Genomic DNA, 18,421 nt, shown 5'->3' on the forward strand with positions numbered 1-18,421 from the left:
TTCCGCGACGAACTCCTCCCAGGATTAAAATCCACATTCCGGGCCATTGCGTATTGACAGCCCGGCTGAGCCATAAAAGACTACACCAAGTGCAAAGGTCTCGCAATCGTCACGAAACTGTGGATTCGGCACTTTTTTCCAAAAGCTCTTGCGTCATTTAACTTTTGAGGGAACGCGCTTTAAAGACGCCGGGCTTTAAAATTAAAGGGGGACGCGTTCCTTTTTTCGAGTTTCAGATAGGTCCACTCATGATAGAGTTGATGGCTCTTGGAGCAAACCGTTCAGTTAAATATTACCTCCGCTCAGTGGGAATCAGCAGCCAGCCTACCAGTCCTCTGACATACCAAGCGTCAAGTTTATTAAGCCAAAAGGCCAGAAACAGAGCGGTGACCAGTCACCGACCAACGTTTTCCGTATGAAACACTGAATTTAAGCCCTCGGAAACTAGTCTTTTGGCCTGAACTAAGGTTGCTGATAACCTGAACTAAGGCCTGATAACCTCTCTTGAAACATTTGTAACCTCAGTTTGTCTGCACAAAAAGGGAGATCACGTTTAGAAGTCCACTCATGAATTCTGCTCCCTAGTGGAAAGTCTTTACCTGCCCTCCACGTTCAGCAATGAACCTTGTGCAATACAGGAGGGAGAATGCCCCACTTCTACAGTATACAGCCGTCACGTCCAGTGCCTTTTACCTCTGGATGTGCTTCCTTAACCCTGGAGGAATCCAGAAATGTGTTAACCTGGTGGAGTGCTCCTCACCAACACCATTGGCTGTTTTTATTAAATAACTATATTTCTGCTAGCTAGTATATACAGTTATAATAATAATAATTGCTTACACTTATATAGCACTTTTCTGGACACTCCACTCAAAGCGCTTTACAGGTAATGGGGATCCCCTCACCAACACCATTGGCTGTTTTTATTAAATAACTATATTTCTGCTAGCTAGTATATACAGTTATAATAATAATAATTGCTTACACTTATATAGCACTTTTCTGGACACTCCACTCAAAGCGCTTTACAGGTAATGGGGATCCCCTCCACCACCACCAATGTGCAGCCCCACCTGGGTGATGCGACGGCAGCCATAGTGTGCCAGTACACTCCCCACACACCAACACCAACAAGTGGGAGGAGAGCAGAGTAGTGAAGCCAATTCATAGATGGGGATTATTAGAAGGGCCAATGGGAAATTTGGCCAGGACACCAGGGTTACACCCCTACTCTTTTCGAGAAACATCCTGGGATGTTTAATGACCACAGAGAGTCAGGACCTCAGTTTTACATCTCATCCAAAGGACAGCACCTCTTTACAGTATCGTGTCCCCGTCACTATACTGGGGCATTAGGACCCACATGGACCACAGGGAGACTGCCCCCTGCTGGCCCTACTAACACCTCTTCCAGCAGCAACCTTAGTTTTTCCCAGGAGTCTCCCATCCAGGTACTGACCAGGCTCACACCTGCTGAGCTCCAGTGGGTTGCCAGTTGTGAGTGGCAGAGTACTCCATGGCTGCTGGCTTTGTAAGAATCCGCAGTTTTCTTGAGGTTCTCTCAATGAAAGGTAACTCAATCTAGAGAATCCTCCCCAAGATTTGTGTTTGGTAATTTACTAGTAACAAACCCTGTACTTACATTACAAACAGCCAACTTACGAACCCTCCTGATAAATTGAGAGCTTTTTTTACAATGTCTACCCCCTAAAGAGTGAGCAATTACCAGCCACAGTCCTATTTCAAGGAGAAGGTGCCTCTTCTGTGAGTCATCAGGATTGGTACTGTTGGCCGTATCTGTTATTTACTCAGCCAATAGGAGACACACCTGATGGCTTTGATGAGACATGTGCTGTCACCACTGGTAAGTCCTTAAACATGTTATTTATGTTATGTTATTACATGTTACTGTTATTGCTATTGTGTTACTATCTATTGTCTTATCTTCTGTCCTATTTATATACTGCACCTGAGTGACTAATGAGAAACACTTTTCATTATACTATGCACCTGTGTAAGTTTAATGACAATAAAGTTGAATTGAATTGAATTGAAACAATCCTTGTTCTGGTTAAGCATGATCGATCCTCGCAATTTAGTTGACTGAGCTGGTGGGGGGGGTAAGAGCTCAGGAATATAAATTTGTGAGAGAGATCTATTCTTGTAATTATATTACATTTAGAAGGGGGGAAAAGTACATTGATGAGTCAGTGAGGGGTTGAGATTCTGTCTTTAATAATAATAAGTCATTCATGTAGTTCCAGTCATTTGGTAACAGTACTGGCTACTGTGTAATATAATGTGTTGCTCATTTGACAAATGATTCTACGAGTACTTTAATTAAAGTTCCTTGTGGACAAATGAAGTTCTTCTACAAGTCTAAGTCAAGTAAGGACAGGCATGTGGGGGTCGTTACTATATGGAACAGTACATTACTGAGCACGTCTCCTGAATGTTTCAATTTCTGTTCCAACCAAACACTTGGACCTCAAATTGAGCGAAACCCTTGGTTTTCAGTTTATAAACCAACCGAATCCATACAGGTCACCCTTAAATCATTGGTTTGCAAAGACACGAAAGAAGTGAGTTTTGGTCCGCCTTGTATGCTTTGTCACTCCTGTTGAGCAATAGTTTAAAATGCAATATGATTTGATTTACAGCACTCAGGTGACTTGGTTAGAATTAAGTGCTGAGAAAAGAAATCTGATTTCCCTGCACAAGTTCCAGAAACAACTAGAAGTGTCTTTTTGACATTCTTCTGATTGTTTTATGAATCAAGGTTAGACTTTAACCTCTAGGTTCTATTAAACCAGTTTAGACAGTGTACAGTAGGTGCTTTCTTCATTCTGATCAGTAATTTCCACTCATTGACACAGATTATAAGGCATACAGTGCTTAAAACTGAAGCTATGTGGTCAATGTTTACTGGGAGCTCTTAAATCACATCCACAAGCACAAGCATATCTATATGGTCTACATCAAGAATGGCAGATATAGTTCTCAAGGGTCTGAGCACACTACAATTTCCATTCTGTGTCTAAATCTGCAAAATCAGGGCACTGCCAGCTCACCGATCGCTAATTATTTTTATACAGTTTAGGTCCCACTACTGTAGATCAGTGTTGGGCAGATCCAGTCTTCATGGGCCAGAAATACTATTTTTTTCCGGATCACTTCCTAATTGAGAGCCCTGTGAAGCCAAGAGGAACCTGGCGCATGTTGGATCTGCCCAACACTGATCTACAGGAGTTTATAGAACTTTAAAGAGGTAATTAAGAATCAGTGATCTGGCTGTGCTCAAGCAGTGCTGTGCAGTGTCATGGAGTCAGGTGTCTGGTATTTGAATAGCAGGGTTCTACAGTAGGATGGATGATTTCTAGATTACACACCAAGTCAAGGAATCCCAATACCTCGTTACTTCAGTGTCTGGTATTTATTCCAGCTCACATGGCTTTTCATATATATTCTGGTTTAAATTCGTAAAGATATTCTGATCAATACTTTTCTATCCTCATTTATGAAAAGGGCACCTAAAACTGTATGGAACAGGTTATTTGAAGCGTCTGCTTGCGTGATTTGCTAGCTTAGAAAGCAGTACTCATTTACACATTGAGACGGTATTAGTTTGCTAATTCGGTGTCTGTTCTACAACGTAGGTAACTGCAATTAACACGGATAATGCAATAAAATGCTAGCTGTTTAACGGGGAGGTTTAAGAGTATTTTATAGTAAGTCGCTTCTTAAGGATTTTTTTGTGAATGAACTAAAGTGTTCATGTTCGCGGTTGGATTTTTAAAAACGTTTAATTCGACGTATCCAATATTGAAACGCATAGCGTGTTTTCTATCACAGCATGCGAGAGAACATCAGAGGCAGGGCTACTGATGAAAAGACATTATGTGTGTTGATAAGAAAATCAATTAAGTCCCGCAGGAATAAAAAAAAAGTGTTTTCACCTATTCCGTAAGGACGAGTCGCTGACGTTTAACTGTCGCTGCCAGGTCCTTGTCCCGCTTACATGCGAAGCGATGAAAGACAGAAAATGGTAGCTACTTGGGAATACATTCAGTGCCTCCAGCTGAGGGATTTTTTTTTGTAGAGGCGACAGCGGTGGGGGAGGTGAAATGACTGATTTTATTTGATCCTGTGCTTGTACAAAGCGTGTCTTGCGGGAGCGCACATCACCGACAAGCGGAACAGTCGCTGCTCGATAGCAGTACCACAATTGCATTCTGCCGCCGAGACAGGTAAAACCCCGGTAGCAAAATATTCCTCTGACGGCGACTGACAGGCCGGCCCACAGAACTCGGCAGGTTTCTGAATTCTGTGCCGTCCCAGCGCTGCGCACGCCGAGAAAAGAGAAAAGGGCTAAACTCGGCGTCTTCAGCCCAGTTGGGAAGAGCTCTTTATGGAAAAACGAGAAGAGTCTTTTGGCAATGTGTGCACGCACCCTACCCTTCACGCATACGCGTGCATAGCTCACACCTGTGAAGGCGGCTCGTCTCCTTTGATTCACGTACAGCATCTCGCGGCCGCTCCACCTCGCACTCCCGAATCCAAGTCTCCCCCTCCGTGAGGCGCCGCTTTGAGCGAACCAAAGCGGTCTGAAATAGACGTGGCTGGCTGCTCCTTCCTTCTCTCCCTCTCTCTCACTCTCGGAGACGGGATGCTTGGCACAGATGCCGTGTCGCTCGTAGCGTCGTTTAAAGCACAGGGAGCGTGTGTGCGCTTCGCACAGGTCGATTGAGCACGCCGGCTGGGAATTCTGTCACGCATTAAACAAGGGTATTGAGTCGTGGGGGGGAGAGGTACACAAGCTTCTTTGCAGTCCACATCGCGGCTTCGCCTGTGTGTTTATGGTTCCGTGTTTTTCTGTATATTGCCATTGGTGGCGAGCCTGACAGCCGAAAGCCGGGCTCAGGATGCTGCCGGGAGGAAGCGGCAGCAGGCTCAACCCGTGAATCCGACTTCTTCGCTCGCTGATATAGATTACACGAGTGGCGGCTTGCGGGACCTCGGCCGGGGATTTGGAGAACGGAGGTAAGCTCGGCTCCAGCCTGCATGACTATCGGAGGACTCCTCGGCCAAATGGCACTGAAGCTGCAAAGTGTGGCAGTACCCGGGGTGTGTGTTTCAGTGTGTGGGGAATGCAGCCACCGGCCTGCTCGGTACTACTGCAGTCATTTCGGTCTGTCCCCCGTCTGCCTCTCGTCACCCTGCCGTAAGCCGTGCCGTCTCCCGCAACCGGTTTTTGTACGCCGCGGCTAATGATATTGCTGAATCAATGTAAAAGGCTATGTTTTTTTAGTCAAATGAGGATATCGAATTTGAAAGCAGGCCTGTCATTAAATCCTCTCTCAGAAAAAAAAAGCTCATTTGGTTGCGGCGCGTTCGGTCTCGTCTCATAACAATAGGTATCGCAAATATCCAATTCCTGGATGTTTCAAGGGGTGATGGGCATATTGTCGTTGTCTGTAAATAATTCCGTAGCATCTTGTCTTTTACCCCGCTTGTCAAACTAGAATGAAAAGGAGATGTCCTGCCTACACGCCGATATAAACCGAGATCCGTGAATCAGATACACCGGTACGCGTTTGCAGTGCTTTGACACAGCTGATCTTAACCTTAGCGACAACCCCAGCACGTCTTTGTCCCCAAGGTCTAGTGTAATCGTTGCACAGCTGGAACGACAGTCCTATGACCGGGAAATACATGAATTGTCTTATGCGCACGTTAAGGTGATATCTAGCAAGCAAGTGGTTTCATTTAGCAGCAGAACTGCGGCTCATGCTATTTTGTATAGCAGCGCACGGTATCATTGCTCCTGTAGTAATGCGGGTTACAATAATCATTGGACGTAGGGGCTGAGCCGGAGGCCGGCTGGGGAGGGTGGAGGGAGCCGGTAGGGTGACTCATTAAACTTCCATCAAGGGAACTGGGGTTCGCCCTGGAATCCGCGTTTCCGGTGCTCCCGCCGCGCTAAGGTGAAAGTCAAGACAATGGCAATGAAACGAGCCGGCCCCGTGCTGTGGGTGCGCACTTGTTAAACATTCAGAAAGGCGTGTGCACTAGTTGTTTTTTTTCAGTTCCTCATTGCCGATGAGGAAGAGGTCGTCGCTGATTTATGTTTGCATCTAGGGACGGGAGCTATGTGTGCAATCTATGCTCCGGTTTATTTGGGCCCACCACAGGCGAGAATTTGTGTTTATATACCTAAGCGTACTGACACACACACCCCACACTCTGACTCGGATACTGACACACTAGGCGTTTTCCCCATTTTAAGGACGCGTGTCTCTAACCGCCAGAAATCGGTTCAGAAATCGCCTATTAAATTCCCTTTCCAAAGACCACATCTGATGTTTCCCACAAACCCGACAGGCTGATCACGCATAAACGTGAAACCCGGGGAACCCGGGAAGTTCCCTGTGCCTCGATGCCTAATCCGGCTGAATACCGCCGATTCGGCTGAGACCGTCAGCATGAACTATGGCATCGTCCGACATCCTGCGCGGTCCGTAGTCCTGAAGAGACAGGGGGCTGGGAAACTAGCGCAGTGTAGAGTACTTTAATAGAACTCTTATTTACACAGGTTATGAGCAGCACGTGTTTTGATCAGAATTCATCATTTTTCTTCGGTTTCCCGTTTTACTCACTGGTTCTAGTACTGGATTATGAGGAGGTTCCGTTATCTGTAGTTGCCTACTTTTTAAAACAACAGCACACTGCGGGTTAAACGGGGACAATTTCATTTTGAACCCAGAAGCTAGAAGAACAGCCTTGTTTTTATGAACTAAGAATGCTCATTTAGCAAAGCCTCCCGTAAACTAACAAAAAAACATCATTGTACCATTGATATTTCATCTTTTTAGCATACTTGGTATTATTCTGATAATAAAATACCGGTAAACGGAAGTGTAACAGACATGAAACTAAAATATCCCACTGACGGCTCGATATTGGATTCCAAAGAATAGCTGAGTTCAAGTTTTCTGCTCTGGAGAGGACTCGTTTGCTATGCAAACTGAGGGACGGTGCTTGAGTGTACATCTCGCCCACCAGCTACTGTCATTATCTCATTAGAGACGATCTGGTCTCTGGAGGATCTGGGCACACAGCTAATGACTCCTCTGCTAGTCTAAGGGTTACAACTGAGAAAAAAAGGAAAGTTGGGGTGTCTCAACGCCTTCAAGGGCAAACATGCATATCACTTTCTTTTAAAGCATAAAAATCCTATCATTCCCTGTTTTTATCCCAGTGAATAACAGGATCCCATGTCAGCCATTTATAAGAACCTTAACTGCTGTTTTTAGCAGGCCATGTCGTATCCTGATGTACTAACTCCACATTAAAAGAGATGGGAGATAAAGCCTGCAGGTCTACTCCAAATGTTTTATTTTCACATTTCTTAAGCCTTTACAAACAGGAAAAAAAAATCCATTATTACATAAACTCCCCAAAATGCTGGAATTTTGCGCTCAGAACATTGAGTTATATTCAGCCTAGCAGTGTCCAGCCTTGCACTGATTGACAGTGATGCTCTATGAGCGTCAAACATAAGAGTGAGTGTTGTTTAGCGTTTGCTTAACTGCAGACAGTTTAGCAACGACCATAACAACACGCAACAATATCTGGAAAATGTGCTCAGTAGCAGCAGTGCATGTCCTACAAGAAACTGTCTTGTAGGCTCCCTGTGGTCTTGAATTGAGGAGAAGAAGAGGGGTCCCGGATCAGTAGCTCAAAGGGCATTTCCAAAGTAAACCCAAAGGACGGATATAAGGCAGATGTCCCAAGTAAAATCTAGGAGGTACAGCACTTCTTTGCAAATGGGACTGTGGAAGATTAGGACTAGCTACTGAGGCACTCTGTGGAGGACTTGTTCAAGCAGTGGCTGGGTGAAATTAATTAGGATCCAGCAAACAAGAGCTATGGCCTCCTCTCATTTGTAACTGGTCTTATTTTCTAAGGGGCAGTAATGACTAGGGATGCAATAATAGTCACGCTGGCAGCAGTAGTGTCAGTCATACCAGTTGCAGAATCATTATTTGCAGCTCTTGTAACATTTTCCTAGCTCTCTGGACTCCGGAGGGTGGTGTTTGCATGTGTATTCAAAGCATGAGACAATGCTAAGGTATATACCACGCAAGTGAGCTGTCTGTGGCTGCTTGCTTTCATTAAAAACACATGAAGCAATATTAGACGTCTCTTTAGGTGCTTCTGTCGAAGGCTGTGAAGCGGTCAGAGCTAATTAACATTCGCATATACCATTATAGTCAGATGGGCGTATAGAGCGATCTGTCAAATAAAAAAAACCATATCCTGAGCTCTTTTTAAAGTCGGAGCGAGGAGAGTTGAAGAGCTTTATATTAATGTGCTGTGACATCTGTTCTTCCTCAGGTCTATTCTGGTGTTTGTACTCATAGTGCTACACTGACTAATATCCTACAGCAGAGAACAGGACATAATGCTTCTGCTGAAAGGCCAGATTTGGTCTATTAATGGGAATGGGCTCCTGCCTTAAACTAGAGTTTCATTTTACCCAGCACCATGGACTAATGATGCCACAGAGGTTCCCACAATGCCACACACAGGGTAGTAGAGTGCAGCCATTAGGCACATATACGTCAGAATCAAGTGCCTTGAAAATAAAATGAAAGATGTGTTTTGGCATGAAGACTTTCTTGTCCCTGTGTCATATTATTTCTCTTTCCATTTGAGATGTATCTAACTCAATAGGCATCTTTGTTTGGGATGTGGGACGAGCTCTTTGGTAAAATAAAAGGTGCTTCGAACAAGACTCATCTCCCATAAGACTAAATGTTCACACCACTTGCAAACGGCTTAAGGCTTTAAAACGTTAACAGTATGAGCAGCAGTTTTACTCAACTGCTTTTAGTAATCCAGCCATTCAAATCCTGGCTTGAATGCAGGGATGCATGAAGGTTGCTTTAGAAAAAGAAGATACTGGAAAGGAAAAGGTTTCACACATGCAGGTCTGTAAAAAGTTCAGAAGATGATGTGGCCATTGGACACAGACACCCTAAAAATGGGTTAAATGAGACACAGTGCTCAAACAGCACTAATATGTGTTAAAAGCAAGAAGCAACAATGTGATTATATATTTTACCACCAACATGTTGAACTCAGGCAGGTCAATATACAATATATGTTGACATCTACGACATTGATGAATACATGCATGTTGAGCAGCATAGTGATGTGGATGTTTCACAGACCTTTGATTCTTGTGTTCAATTCCAGTACCCTTCTGTTTAGACTAGAGTATGCATGTTCTCTTGTGTGCTTAGGTGGGATTTCTCCGGGTGCTCTAGTTTCCTCTGACAGTCCACAGACATGCTTTTCACATGAACTACCTCCCAGCCCTGGTGTGGGTGTCACGGACACTTTATCAGGACCCTCTGCAGAAGGCAGAATCCGGAAGGGAGTGCGACAAACACAGGGAAAGAAACACAGGGGGGCGTGTCGATGGTGAACTGGTGCTCGGAGGGTGTAACCAAGGCAAACAAGTCCAATGGAGTCCAGAGGGGAAATCCAGACGAGATGAAAAGAAGACAGTTAAAAACCGGAACAGGATCCGGAGCTGGGAGAGGGAATAAAAATGGGGATAACGGGACCAAGCGCTTTGAGCCCCGGACTCAGCTGGGTCAGGACACCAATAGGAGGCCTCTGCCCTCAAGCCGTGGGCGTAGGCAGACCTGATGGTAGCTGGGCCTCCGGGCGTCCGTCTTCCAATGCTGAGCTGGGAGTAGAGAGAGCGCCCGGCTTAATTAAGGAGGGGCAGGACTGGGGACAGGTGCACATGATCAAGTAAAATGTGAAAGAGCTGGAGGGCCCTTAAGAGGAGGGATTACAATCGTGACAGTGGGTGTGTCATGTCATGGACTGGCATCACGGCCAGGGTGTTGTCCCACTGTGTGTCCCATGGTCCTCTGGGTCATAGTAACCCTCTCAGGATAAAGTGGGTCTTGCAATAGATGGTTTATTCATATTTACCTTCCCGAGAAATTCTACTGAGGCTGCTAAAATAACAAATTCTAATTTGACAATCTGGCTGCGTTTTCTATTGCAAAAGGTTTTCCAGTCCTTTTTTTTTCCTCGAGGTTTGGTTTCTGTTTTCACATCTGGAAGTATTTACCAGCCCACCTGAAGCACCAAGCACAGCTTTAAGAATCTCTGATAAGAAGTGGCACCTGCCCAGCACCATTATTGTCAGTGAAAACATTGTCTAGCTCTCCAGCGATGCTTTGCGAAGGACTGTCTGTTCAAAGGTCCCGTTAAGACCCGTGTAATTGGCGCAGACCATGACAGCAGTTTACAGAACAAGTTCTGGTTCTTCTTGTCAGCGGCAGAAATGGACATTAGCCAGCCAGAGCAACCAATCTGAATTTCCAAGAGCTAGATCATCTCCATGCCAGCGAAGCCTGCAGCATGCAGCGATCGCTCCCAACAAGTTGATTAAGGAGGACTGCTCTAAATAATGAATGCTGAGTAAAAGCAACACCCCCCCTGCTGCAAAGGCTGATCTGAAGTATCTTGATCCAAGAGTCACCTTCCGCGATCTTCCTCGTGACATGGATGGATTGTAATATCTCTCAATAATCCCGTTGGCTTCCTGGAAGACTGTGGGACATGCACTGAGAACAAGGGGAAAGGTTTCAGCAGGTCATGGTCTGTCTGCTGGAGGTGGGAATATGATTAACTCTGTGCAGCCGCCCATGAACAGAAAGAGCCAGGCTGTGCCTTTACATCCCGGTGACAAATACCATTTGCTGTCCCCCAAGTACATGTGTGATGGCCTCTGGTCGCTATGATATTGCCACCTCGGCAACGGTGCAGACTTGCAAGATTTTCCCATGGTGTAAAATTTCGGAAATACCTGCTTGCAAATGGATGTGTTTCTGCCTCCGAGTGCGTAAAGATATTAAAATATGACACTACTGAAGTGGGATTGATTTATCGTGCCAGTGAACTAGAGCACTGTGCAGACATTGAAGCGTAATGCTGAAACAGGTTAAAGAGATTGTCAGTGGCAACACAAGGAGAAAGACACACATCCCCAAAGTAGCACTGGTCCTAACAGCTCCTAACTGTAGACAAAGCCGATTCTTCCAAGTCTCTTGGTACAATCAACGCAATTCAGTACAGTATATTTTGATAAAATGGCTAAGGTCAAAAAAGCAGAGCAGCATGTGCTCTTTCGCAGGCTGCAGAAACATTCTGGTGTGCAGCAGGATATAATGACTGAGTTTATTGGGGTATTGTTTCCTATCACTAAATTACTCTATTTACTAAATTAAGACTGCAGCAGAATTACAGCATGACTATTACGACACAACCATTCAAGAGTACAGCCCCATCTCCGCTATGATTTATATAGCACGCACAGAAGACACAAACGCACTCTGTTCTAACAGGGCTCCAGTGTGTGAGGGCTAACTCTTACCGTATTTGTCCAATGCAGACTGGCTGTCTTATTGTGTATGTGTATTCCTGTGTAACACAGAGATGCAAAAGGACAAAGTAAAACCAATTTAAGAGGCGCTCCAAGGCTGTGCTTAAGAGACAGTGATTTATGAAGGTTCCCTAGCGAAAAGAGTAAACGCAGCCAAAGACCAATAATCAAAGTCTACTATACAGTATATGTCTGTCTACCATATAGTGTCTGTGTGGACAGGTTTCAGTTCTGGGGTGGGAGAGAGTAGAGCCAATGATACAAACTACATGCAGGAAAGATGCTGAGTGTGAAGTCAGAACTTTGATTCCTTCTGCTCTTTAAACAATCATTTTCACATTGACCCTGATTTACTGCTTACAGGCTGCTAGCAAAACTAATCTCGTAAGGAGCTGTGTTTTGAAACTAAAAATAGAGCAGCATATACTTTACTAGCCTTTGCAAATACAGACTGTGTAAAAATACAGATCAAAGGAGCTGATAGGACACCTTACAAAGTATTTTTCTTCAAAAGCAGACAATGTAACATTTTTCCTTCTCGAGATTCACTTGATCTGACAGTGATACCATTTTCAGGTTAGTTTCAGGATGGTGAGTAGCTAAGCCACTCTACTTTTGCTAACTTTAACAATTTTTGAAGATACAGAGTGCCTAATAATGTCTGCAGCTAAAGATGTGTACTATATTATTTCATATTTCATTATAAGTGCTGTAAATGCCTATATAATAGGAGGAAAAAAAAGAAATTTCCATCTTGTGTGCAGGACTCGATCTCTCATCTGTTACTGTACAGCCACCCAGGCTGTTCACAGCTGTCTCAAATGCACAGGGTCAGAACAGCACTGCAGGCACAGCACCCAGTCTCCTCACTGCACAGGGACAGAGCACTTTCTCTCACTGTACATGTGCAGTCTCTCCCAGGACCTCTATTGTATTTAGAAACAAATGTGGTACACGTAATGGGGGAAACAAGCTTCTCTGCATGCAACATTCTAATTTGCTATCAAAAAGACTGACAGCATTAACGGGACATTTACCAAACGTGTAAATAGTACACTGTGTCTGTACGAATATGTGAAGACATTTCAGACATGAATCCAGTAAAAAGGGATCTTGATTCAGGCCTAACTACAAAACAGTTTGTTTTGCTCTTATTTTCACAGTGAAGCGGTGCATTTTTAAATTCTCTCAGAGCAGCCGTGACTTCAAAGCTCTTCCTAAAAGAGATTTCGGTCTTTGCCGACAGTGGCGTCCTGAGGCATTTTCACGGCCGCCGCTCTTAGTGATGTGCAGTAAAAAAAACGCAGGGTGTCTGCTGGTCCCCATTTTCAAGGGTACGAGACAAGCCTGGGTGCGGGTCGGATCCGTATCCCGTTTCCCCTCGCAGGTACCGCGGTCCGTAGCGTTTCTTCGGGAGCGGGGCTACCGGTAAAAACGCTTCAGAGCGGCGCTCGTTCGCGTCCTCGCCGCGCCCTTACTGACGCCCCTGGGTCCATCAGCCTCCGCCGGCAGCAGCTTCTGGGCGGACGAAGGCAAAAAGAAAAAAAAAACGCAGCCCAGCCACTGAACTGTGAAACTTCAGCTTCACGGCTCACCGCGCTCCTTCAGTACTTCACAAATGGTCTATTTTTTTTTTTTAGAGGAGAGAAAAAAAAGTAACAGCAGAATTGCCCCTCACCCCCAACCTTCAAAAAATCTGTGCGAGAAGATATGGAGAGGAGGCTGTGTGTGTGTGTGGGGTCTGTGTGTATATGTGGTGGGGGGTGGGGGTGTTTGTGGTTTGTGATGAAGGTCATAGCCGAAAGCTGAATTCTGCAGTATTTACTGCAGATGAAGTGCTGGGTATTAAGACAGGGAACATAACTGGGAAAAAGTAAAAAGAGGTGATTTGGGAACTTAAATAAAAAAACCCCACCTATATTATTCATCACAATAGCAATGAGAATAGTTCACCTCACTATGATAATTTATTTTGAGGAAGGACGAAAGGTTTCTACAGTGTGATGATTCAACGCATCTGGCTTGTTTGGTCGTTAGAAGTGTATTGATCCGTGAGGATCTCATCCAGGCATTTCCAGAAGATTCCCAGGGCATCACATTTAACAACATGAGAGGGCAGGCAGACATCCACCCTCCTTTGTGCAAAGAGGGTGGATTTGCTGCTACAATACTGTGCTTTTTAGGCCCAATGGAATCTTTGCAGTGTCTTTCAAGATTTTGCTTATTTGTAAAAGTGCACAAATAAATGCATACAGTGTGTGAAAATATATAAATGCCAACTTAAATCTAAAACCGATATTGCCCTGCCACTCACAGCTGGCAGCCAACTAAACGCAGCAGGTGTGAGCCTGGTCAGTACCTGGATGGGAGACTCCTGGGAAAAACTAAGGTTGCTGCTGGAAGAGGTGTCAGTGGGACCAGCAGGGGGCGCTCACCCTGGGGTCTGTGTGGGTCCTAATGGCCCCACAGGGATGGGGACACTATAGTGTAAAAAGGCGCCGTCCTTTAGATGAGGTGTAAGACCGAGGTGTTGACTCTCTGTGGTCATTAAAAATCCCAGGGCGTTTCTCGAAACCAGGAGCGTTTCACCAAGTTGTTGGTGTCTTGGTACCTGTGGGGTTGTTTTGGCATTTTCACACCTTCTTTCCGCTGTAAGGATGGTCTGCCGTGTGGTGAAACGCGTATCGCTGTTTCACCAACTCAGCCTTTTTGCTGAGCCCTGGCGTTTGATTTCTCTGCTCATCTATTTTTAAAGACAGCGAAAGGCTGTGGAGAAAAAAATCGTTAATCTTTTTTGAACCAATACGCCGTGTGTGTGCAGGACAGTGCATTAAGTGTAGCTCTGAGGTAAGAACTTTTACAGTATATTCGATCGCTGAAACGATCGACATGATTCACAGATGGAAATGTGAGTATTTGATCCTGAACATATGATCTTTGTGATCTTCCTTTTGATCATAGCACTGGTTTAAAAACACAGCTTTGATGAGAGAATCTTGTAACCTTCCTAAGAACAAAAATTGGAAACATTTATATAACATGAAACTGTATTTTTCTCATGTTGTGGATTTTAGACCAATAGTTTTGTAATACGAGGTGGATTTGACTGTGGGATTTGCTTTCAGTAGAACAGGGGTTTTCAGCCCCGATCCTAGAGAACCCCATTCCAGCAGGTTTAATAGAGCAGCATTCAACCAATCCATTTCTAAAAGCCTGGAACATTTTAACTATAATCATTGAAACAGGCGATGCGTTCAATGAAGTCATTTAGAGATCATCTGGGACAAAATGCGAGAAAAGACTTCAGCCCTCCAACACCAACTTTCCTCCCATTGATACACAACGTGTTGAACTGCTCAGTCGCTTAAACAAGTGGTCCTAAACTTTAAGGCTGCTGTCGCATCTTCCGGGTGGATTTTGCACATTGGTGGTGATAGAGGTAAAGCACTTTGCTTTAGACTTTGAGTGGAGTATCCAGAAAAGTGCTATATAAGTGTAAGCAATTATTATTATTATTATTATTATTTATTATACAAGTAAGAGGTGACTTAGGGGTGACCTAGAAGGATTGGGGCTCTCCAGGAGCAAGCCTGTTGACCCCTGTGTTAAAACTTGATCTTGCTGTGTAGGGTTAATGATTTTCGGCCAGTCGTGTGTTTTGGGGGAAAGCAGCGACTGATCGGTTTGGGCGATGTGGTTTCAGGGACTAAGAGCGTCTCTCTGCCTCCCTGCACAGGGCGAGTGGGAACAGGCGTCATGGCCAGTGCCTCCACAGACCTGGATAACGCGGAGCTCAACAACAACAACCGGCCCGCCCCCAGCACGGAGCAGGCATGGGACGCGGAGAGCACCACCGCCAAGCTGTTCGAGTGCTCGCGGATCAAAGCACTGGCAGGTGGGCGTGTCCACTGACTTCCACAGGAAGAGGCTGGAACCGCGCCTGATGTGACATCAGGATCAGGATCAGGATTAGAAACAAGATTTATGTAGAAAGTGCCTTTCTAAACCTAAGGATGGTATACATGTTCTGCAGAAATAGTGATAGAGAAAAATACAAAAAAAGTACAATAAAAAGCAAAAATAAACAAGAGCACACATGTTTATACCGATGTAGAGAAAACAGACATAAATCTTGGCAAAAAAGGAAAGTTCTGAGTTTGAGTAGGGAGCTGTGTCAGCATATTTAGGCTGCATAGGAACGGGTAAAGGTTTTGCTGAAAGGAAAAGAAAAGAGGCACAACGATTCAGCTGTGGAGTCTTCTTCAGGTGTGAAGAAGCACAGCTGCCACACCTGAAGAAGACTCCACAGCCAAAACGGTTGTTACGGGGAATCTTCTAAACCGAGGAAGGGTAGGATTCTATGTGGGCTCAGGAGGTGGGGAGGTAACCAGAGAGTTACTTACTTAGTAGATTCGTTATCCAGAGATGTAGGCAAAGCTGGAAACCAGAAGTCCTTTAACCGAGACAGAGTCCTAAAGCCAAGCAAAACCGTAATCCGAGAAGCCAAGTCCAAAACACGAAACTGAGGAGACACTCCGGATGAAAGGCCAGGGATATGTGGAGCTGGAAAGGCAAACACAATACTGAGCGTGGAAGAACAAGTAAGTGGTGATGAGGTACATTGGGAGGAGAGGATGTGTCGGCAGAAGAGCGAAGAGGTGGGTTAGGTGATAATCGTAGTCTCCGCCTACGTCTTGATCAGGACGCCTGGGCCGTAACAACATTTGCCTCTTCTTTTCCTTTCAGCGTGGAATAAACCTTTACCTGTTCTTTTGCAGTTTTAAGTTAGGATTTGTCAAAGAATGTGCCTCTCTTAGAGCGTGAGGAAGGTCATTCCATAACACTGGAGCAGTGAAATATAGTTCAGAAAAAATAAAAAAAGAGGTTAGTGTGAAGACTGGAGCCAGTAGGAGCTGATAGGTCAGGAGGTTGCACTGTGGTTTGCCTGACCAAAAATGGTTGGTCAAAGTCTTCATCTCCTTCCCTTCTGTCTTTTTTTTGTGTGTTAAGATGAGCGTGACGCAGTCCAGAAAAAGACTTTCACCAAATGGGTGAACTCTCACTTGGCGCGGGTGTCCTGCCGAATTGCCGACCTCTACAATGACCTGCGGGACGGCTACATGCTCACCAGACTCCTGGAGGTGCTATCAGGAGAGCCCCTGGTTTGTTCCAACTTCTTAACATCCATAGCCCAGGGCTGGTAGACTTTAGACTGGTAGATCTTTTTGCCCGCTTACAAAAGAGCTTTACACTTGAAGACAATGCTTAAGGTGACTTCTTTCAATAAATTCAAAGAGGAATAATGTAAATTGCGCTGATATTTAAAAACCGTAGGCCCTGTGTGGCTGTTTTTATACTCCGACGAATAAGCGGTTTCTCGAACTCCTCTGTTGGCAATGCTGTTTCAGCCCAGCGCTCTGCCCCTCTGTCACGCTCTCTGTCCCTCAGCCCCGGCCCACGCGAGGACGCATGCGGATCCACTGCCTGGAGAACGTGGACAAGGCCCTGCAGTTCCTCAAGGAGCAGAGGGTGCACCTGGAGAACGTGGGCTCCCACGACATCGTCGACGGCAACCACCGCCTCACCCTGGGCCTCATCTGGACCATCATCCTCCGCTTCCAGGTGCGGCTCTGGCCACTTCTGACAAGGGGGGAGGAGACGGAGGTGTTTCCAGACCATTGCAAATCAGAGTGTGTACTTAAAGGTGGACTCTCAAAAGGGTTATTAAATCTCGGTAAGGAAATAAATTCATTGACGGAATAGAAAAATTTCAGGCATTTCACAAAATGGTGAACTTGTGAAAGTACTGTTAGTCACCATGTTGAATGAATGAACAAGTAAGTTCCATTTATCGGCAAAAACCGTCTTAAAGTCGTAGAAGAGAATATTCACAAGCCTGCTTGTCTTCAGTGTAAAATTGCCGCTTAATGTCACCGGAAGTTCTGTTGCCTCATTCTGAATTGCAGACAATGACATCAATATAGCACTGCGAATAACTGGAAACTTTACAGTTTATACCTTTGTGCTCACAGTTTTATGGTGACCCTCCAGAGCCACAAGTCCTATAGGTCCCCAAGCACTAGAGGGCACTGTGTACATTTTACTTTTATTGTGGTTTAAAATGCCCTCATCAATGCAGATACTTTCTAACTTCGAAATAGAAAAGTAGCGTTGCAGTTCCCCTTTTAATTGTTGAAATAATCTTCAGTGGTAAGGCCAGTCAAGTATTTGAAAGTCAATTAAATGACTAGTGGGAGGCAGGACACTATGGGGATGAGGTGAGCACATGGCTGTAGGGTGGCTGCTTTCTCCTGGAAGATGGATCCTACGAGCTAATTAAACCCAGGACTCCAGCAGAAGATGCTGAGCATTCATTCAGTCACAAAGGACTTCCAAAGTGCATTCTTGAAGCAGATCTTCACTGGGAAGTCTCTGAAACCTGGTGAAGCAAACACCCAACACAGATGGCCTTCCACACTTTGCTTCCTTCTGTTCTGCTCTAATGATGGTGTTAAAATGCTGTTTATGCCAAATGTATTTTATCTGTGCGGCAATGAACAGGACCAGGTAGACTCGGTAAAGGAGAGACCCCAAGATCATACACAGCCGCATAACTGGAGGAGACAGTTCGGTCAGCAACTTGAATTTCCATGTTAATAGAGGTGGCCTTAGTCGATTTTTTGGGATTCTGTTACAAAAATGACAATCCCCAAGCCCTCTTGCCTTTCAGCATTCCTCACTGCTGAACTGTTGTGGGGATAGCCTGGGCAATATAGCTCTCGCCCATTCTGCACACAGCAGCCAGGCAGCCGACAGGCTCTTGAATTTTTCATGTGGTGAAAGAGAAGGAGAAGGTCGCTGCAAACGGGTGGAACTCTGGGAGCGTAGGCCTTTACTATTGTCCTTTTTTTTCCTTCTCCTGTCTCGAGCTGGTGCCAGACCTCTGCC

At 45.1% G+C, this 18,421-nt stretch overlaps 1 protein-coding gene across 3 annotated transcripts in view; it reads left to right on the forward strand.

Annotated features, from left to right (window-relative positions):
• The first annotated feature begins 1,720 nt into the window (after window positions 1–1,720).
• Window positions 1,721–18,421, forward strand: part of sptbn4b (spectrin, beta, non-erythrocytic 4b) — a 68,135-nt gene continuing 51,434 nt past the window's right edge. The window contains exons 1-4 of one of the 3 annotated variants that reach the window (XM_088627665.1): window positions 1,721–1,864; window positions 15,210–15,368; window positions 16,484–16,635; window positions 16,922–17,095. In XM_088627665.1, the coding sequence (XP_088483791.1) occupies window positions 15,230–15,368; window positions 16,484–16,635; window positions 16,922–17,095 (465 nt within the window). In that variant the 5' untranslated portion in view covers window positions 1,721–1,864; window positions 15,210–15,229. Of the gene's footprint in view, window positions 1,865–3,991; window positions 4,248–4,285; window positions 5,041–15,209; window positions 15,369–16,483; window positions 16,636–16,921; window positions 17,096–18,421 lie in introns of those variants that run through there. The other 2 variants (XM_088627664.1, XM_088627663.1) reach the window with 2 other exon arrangements.

This window comes from Lepisosteus platostomus, chromosome 4, assembly GCF_059453375.1.
Source record: "Lepisosteus platostomus isolate fLepPlt1 chromosome 4, fLepPlt1.hap1, whole genome shotgun sequence".
Lineage (NCBI taxonomy): Eukaryota > Metazoa > Chordata > Actinopteri > Semionotiformes > Lepisosteidae > Lepisosteus > Lepisosteus platostomus.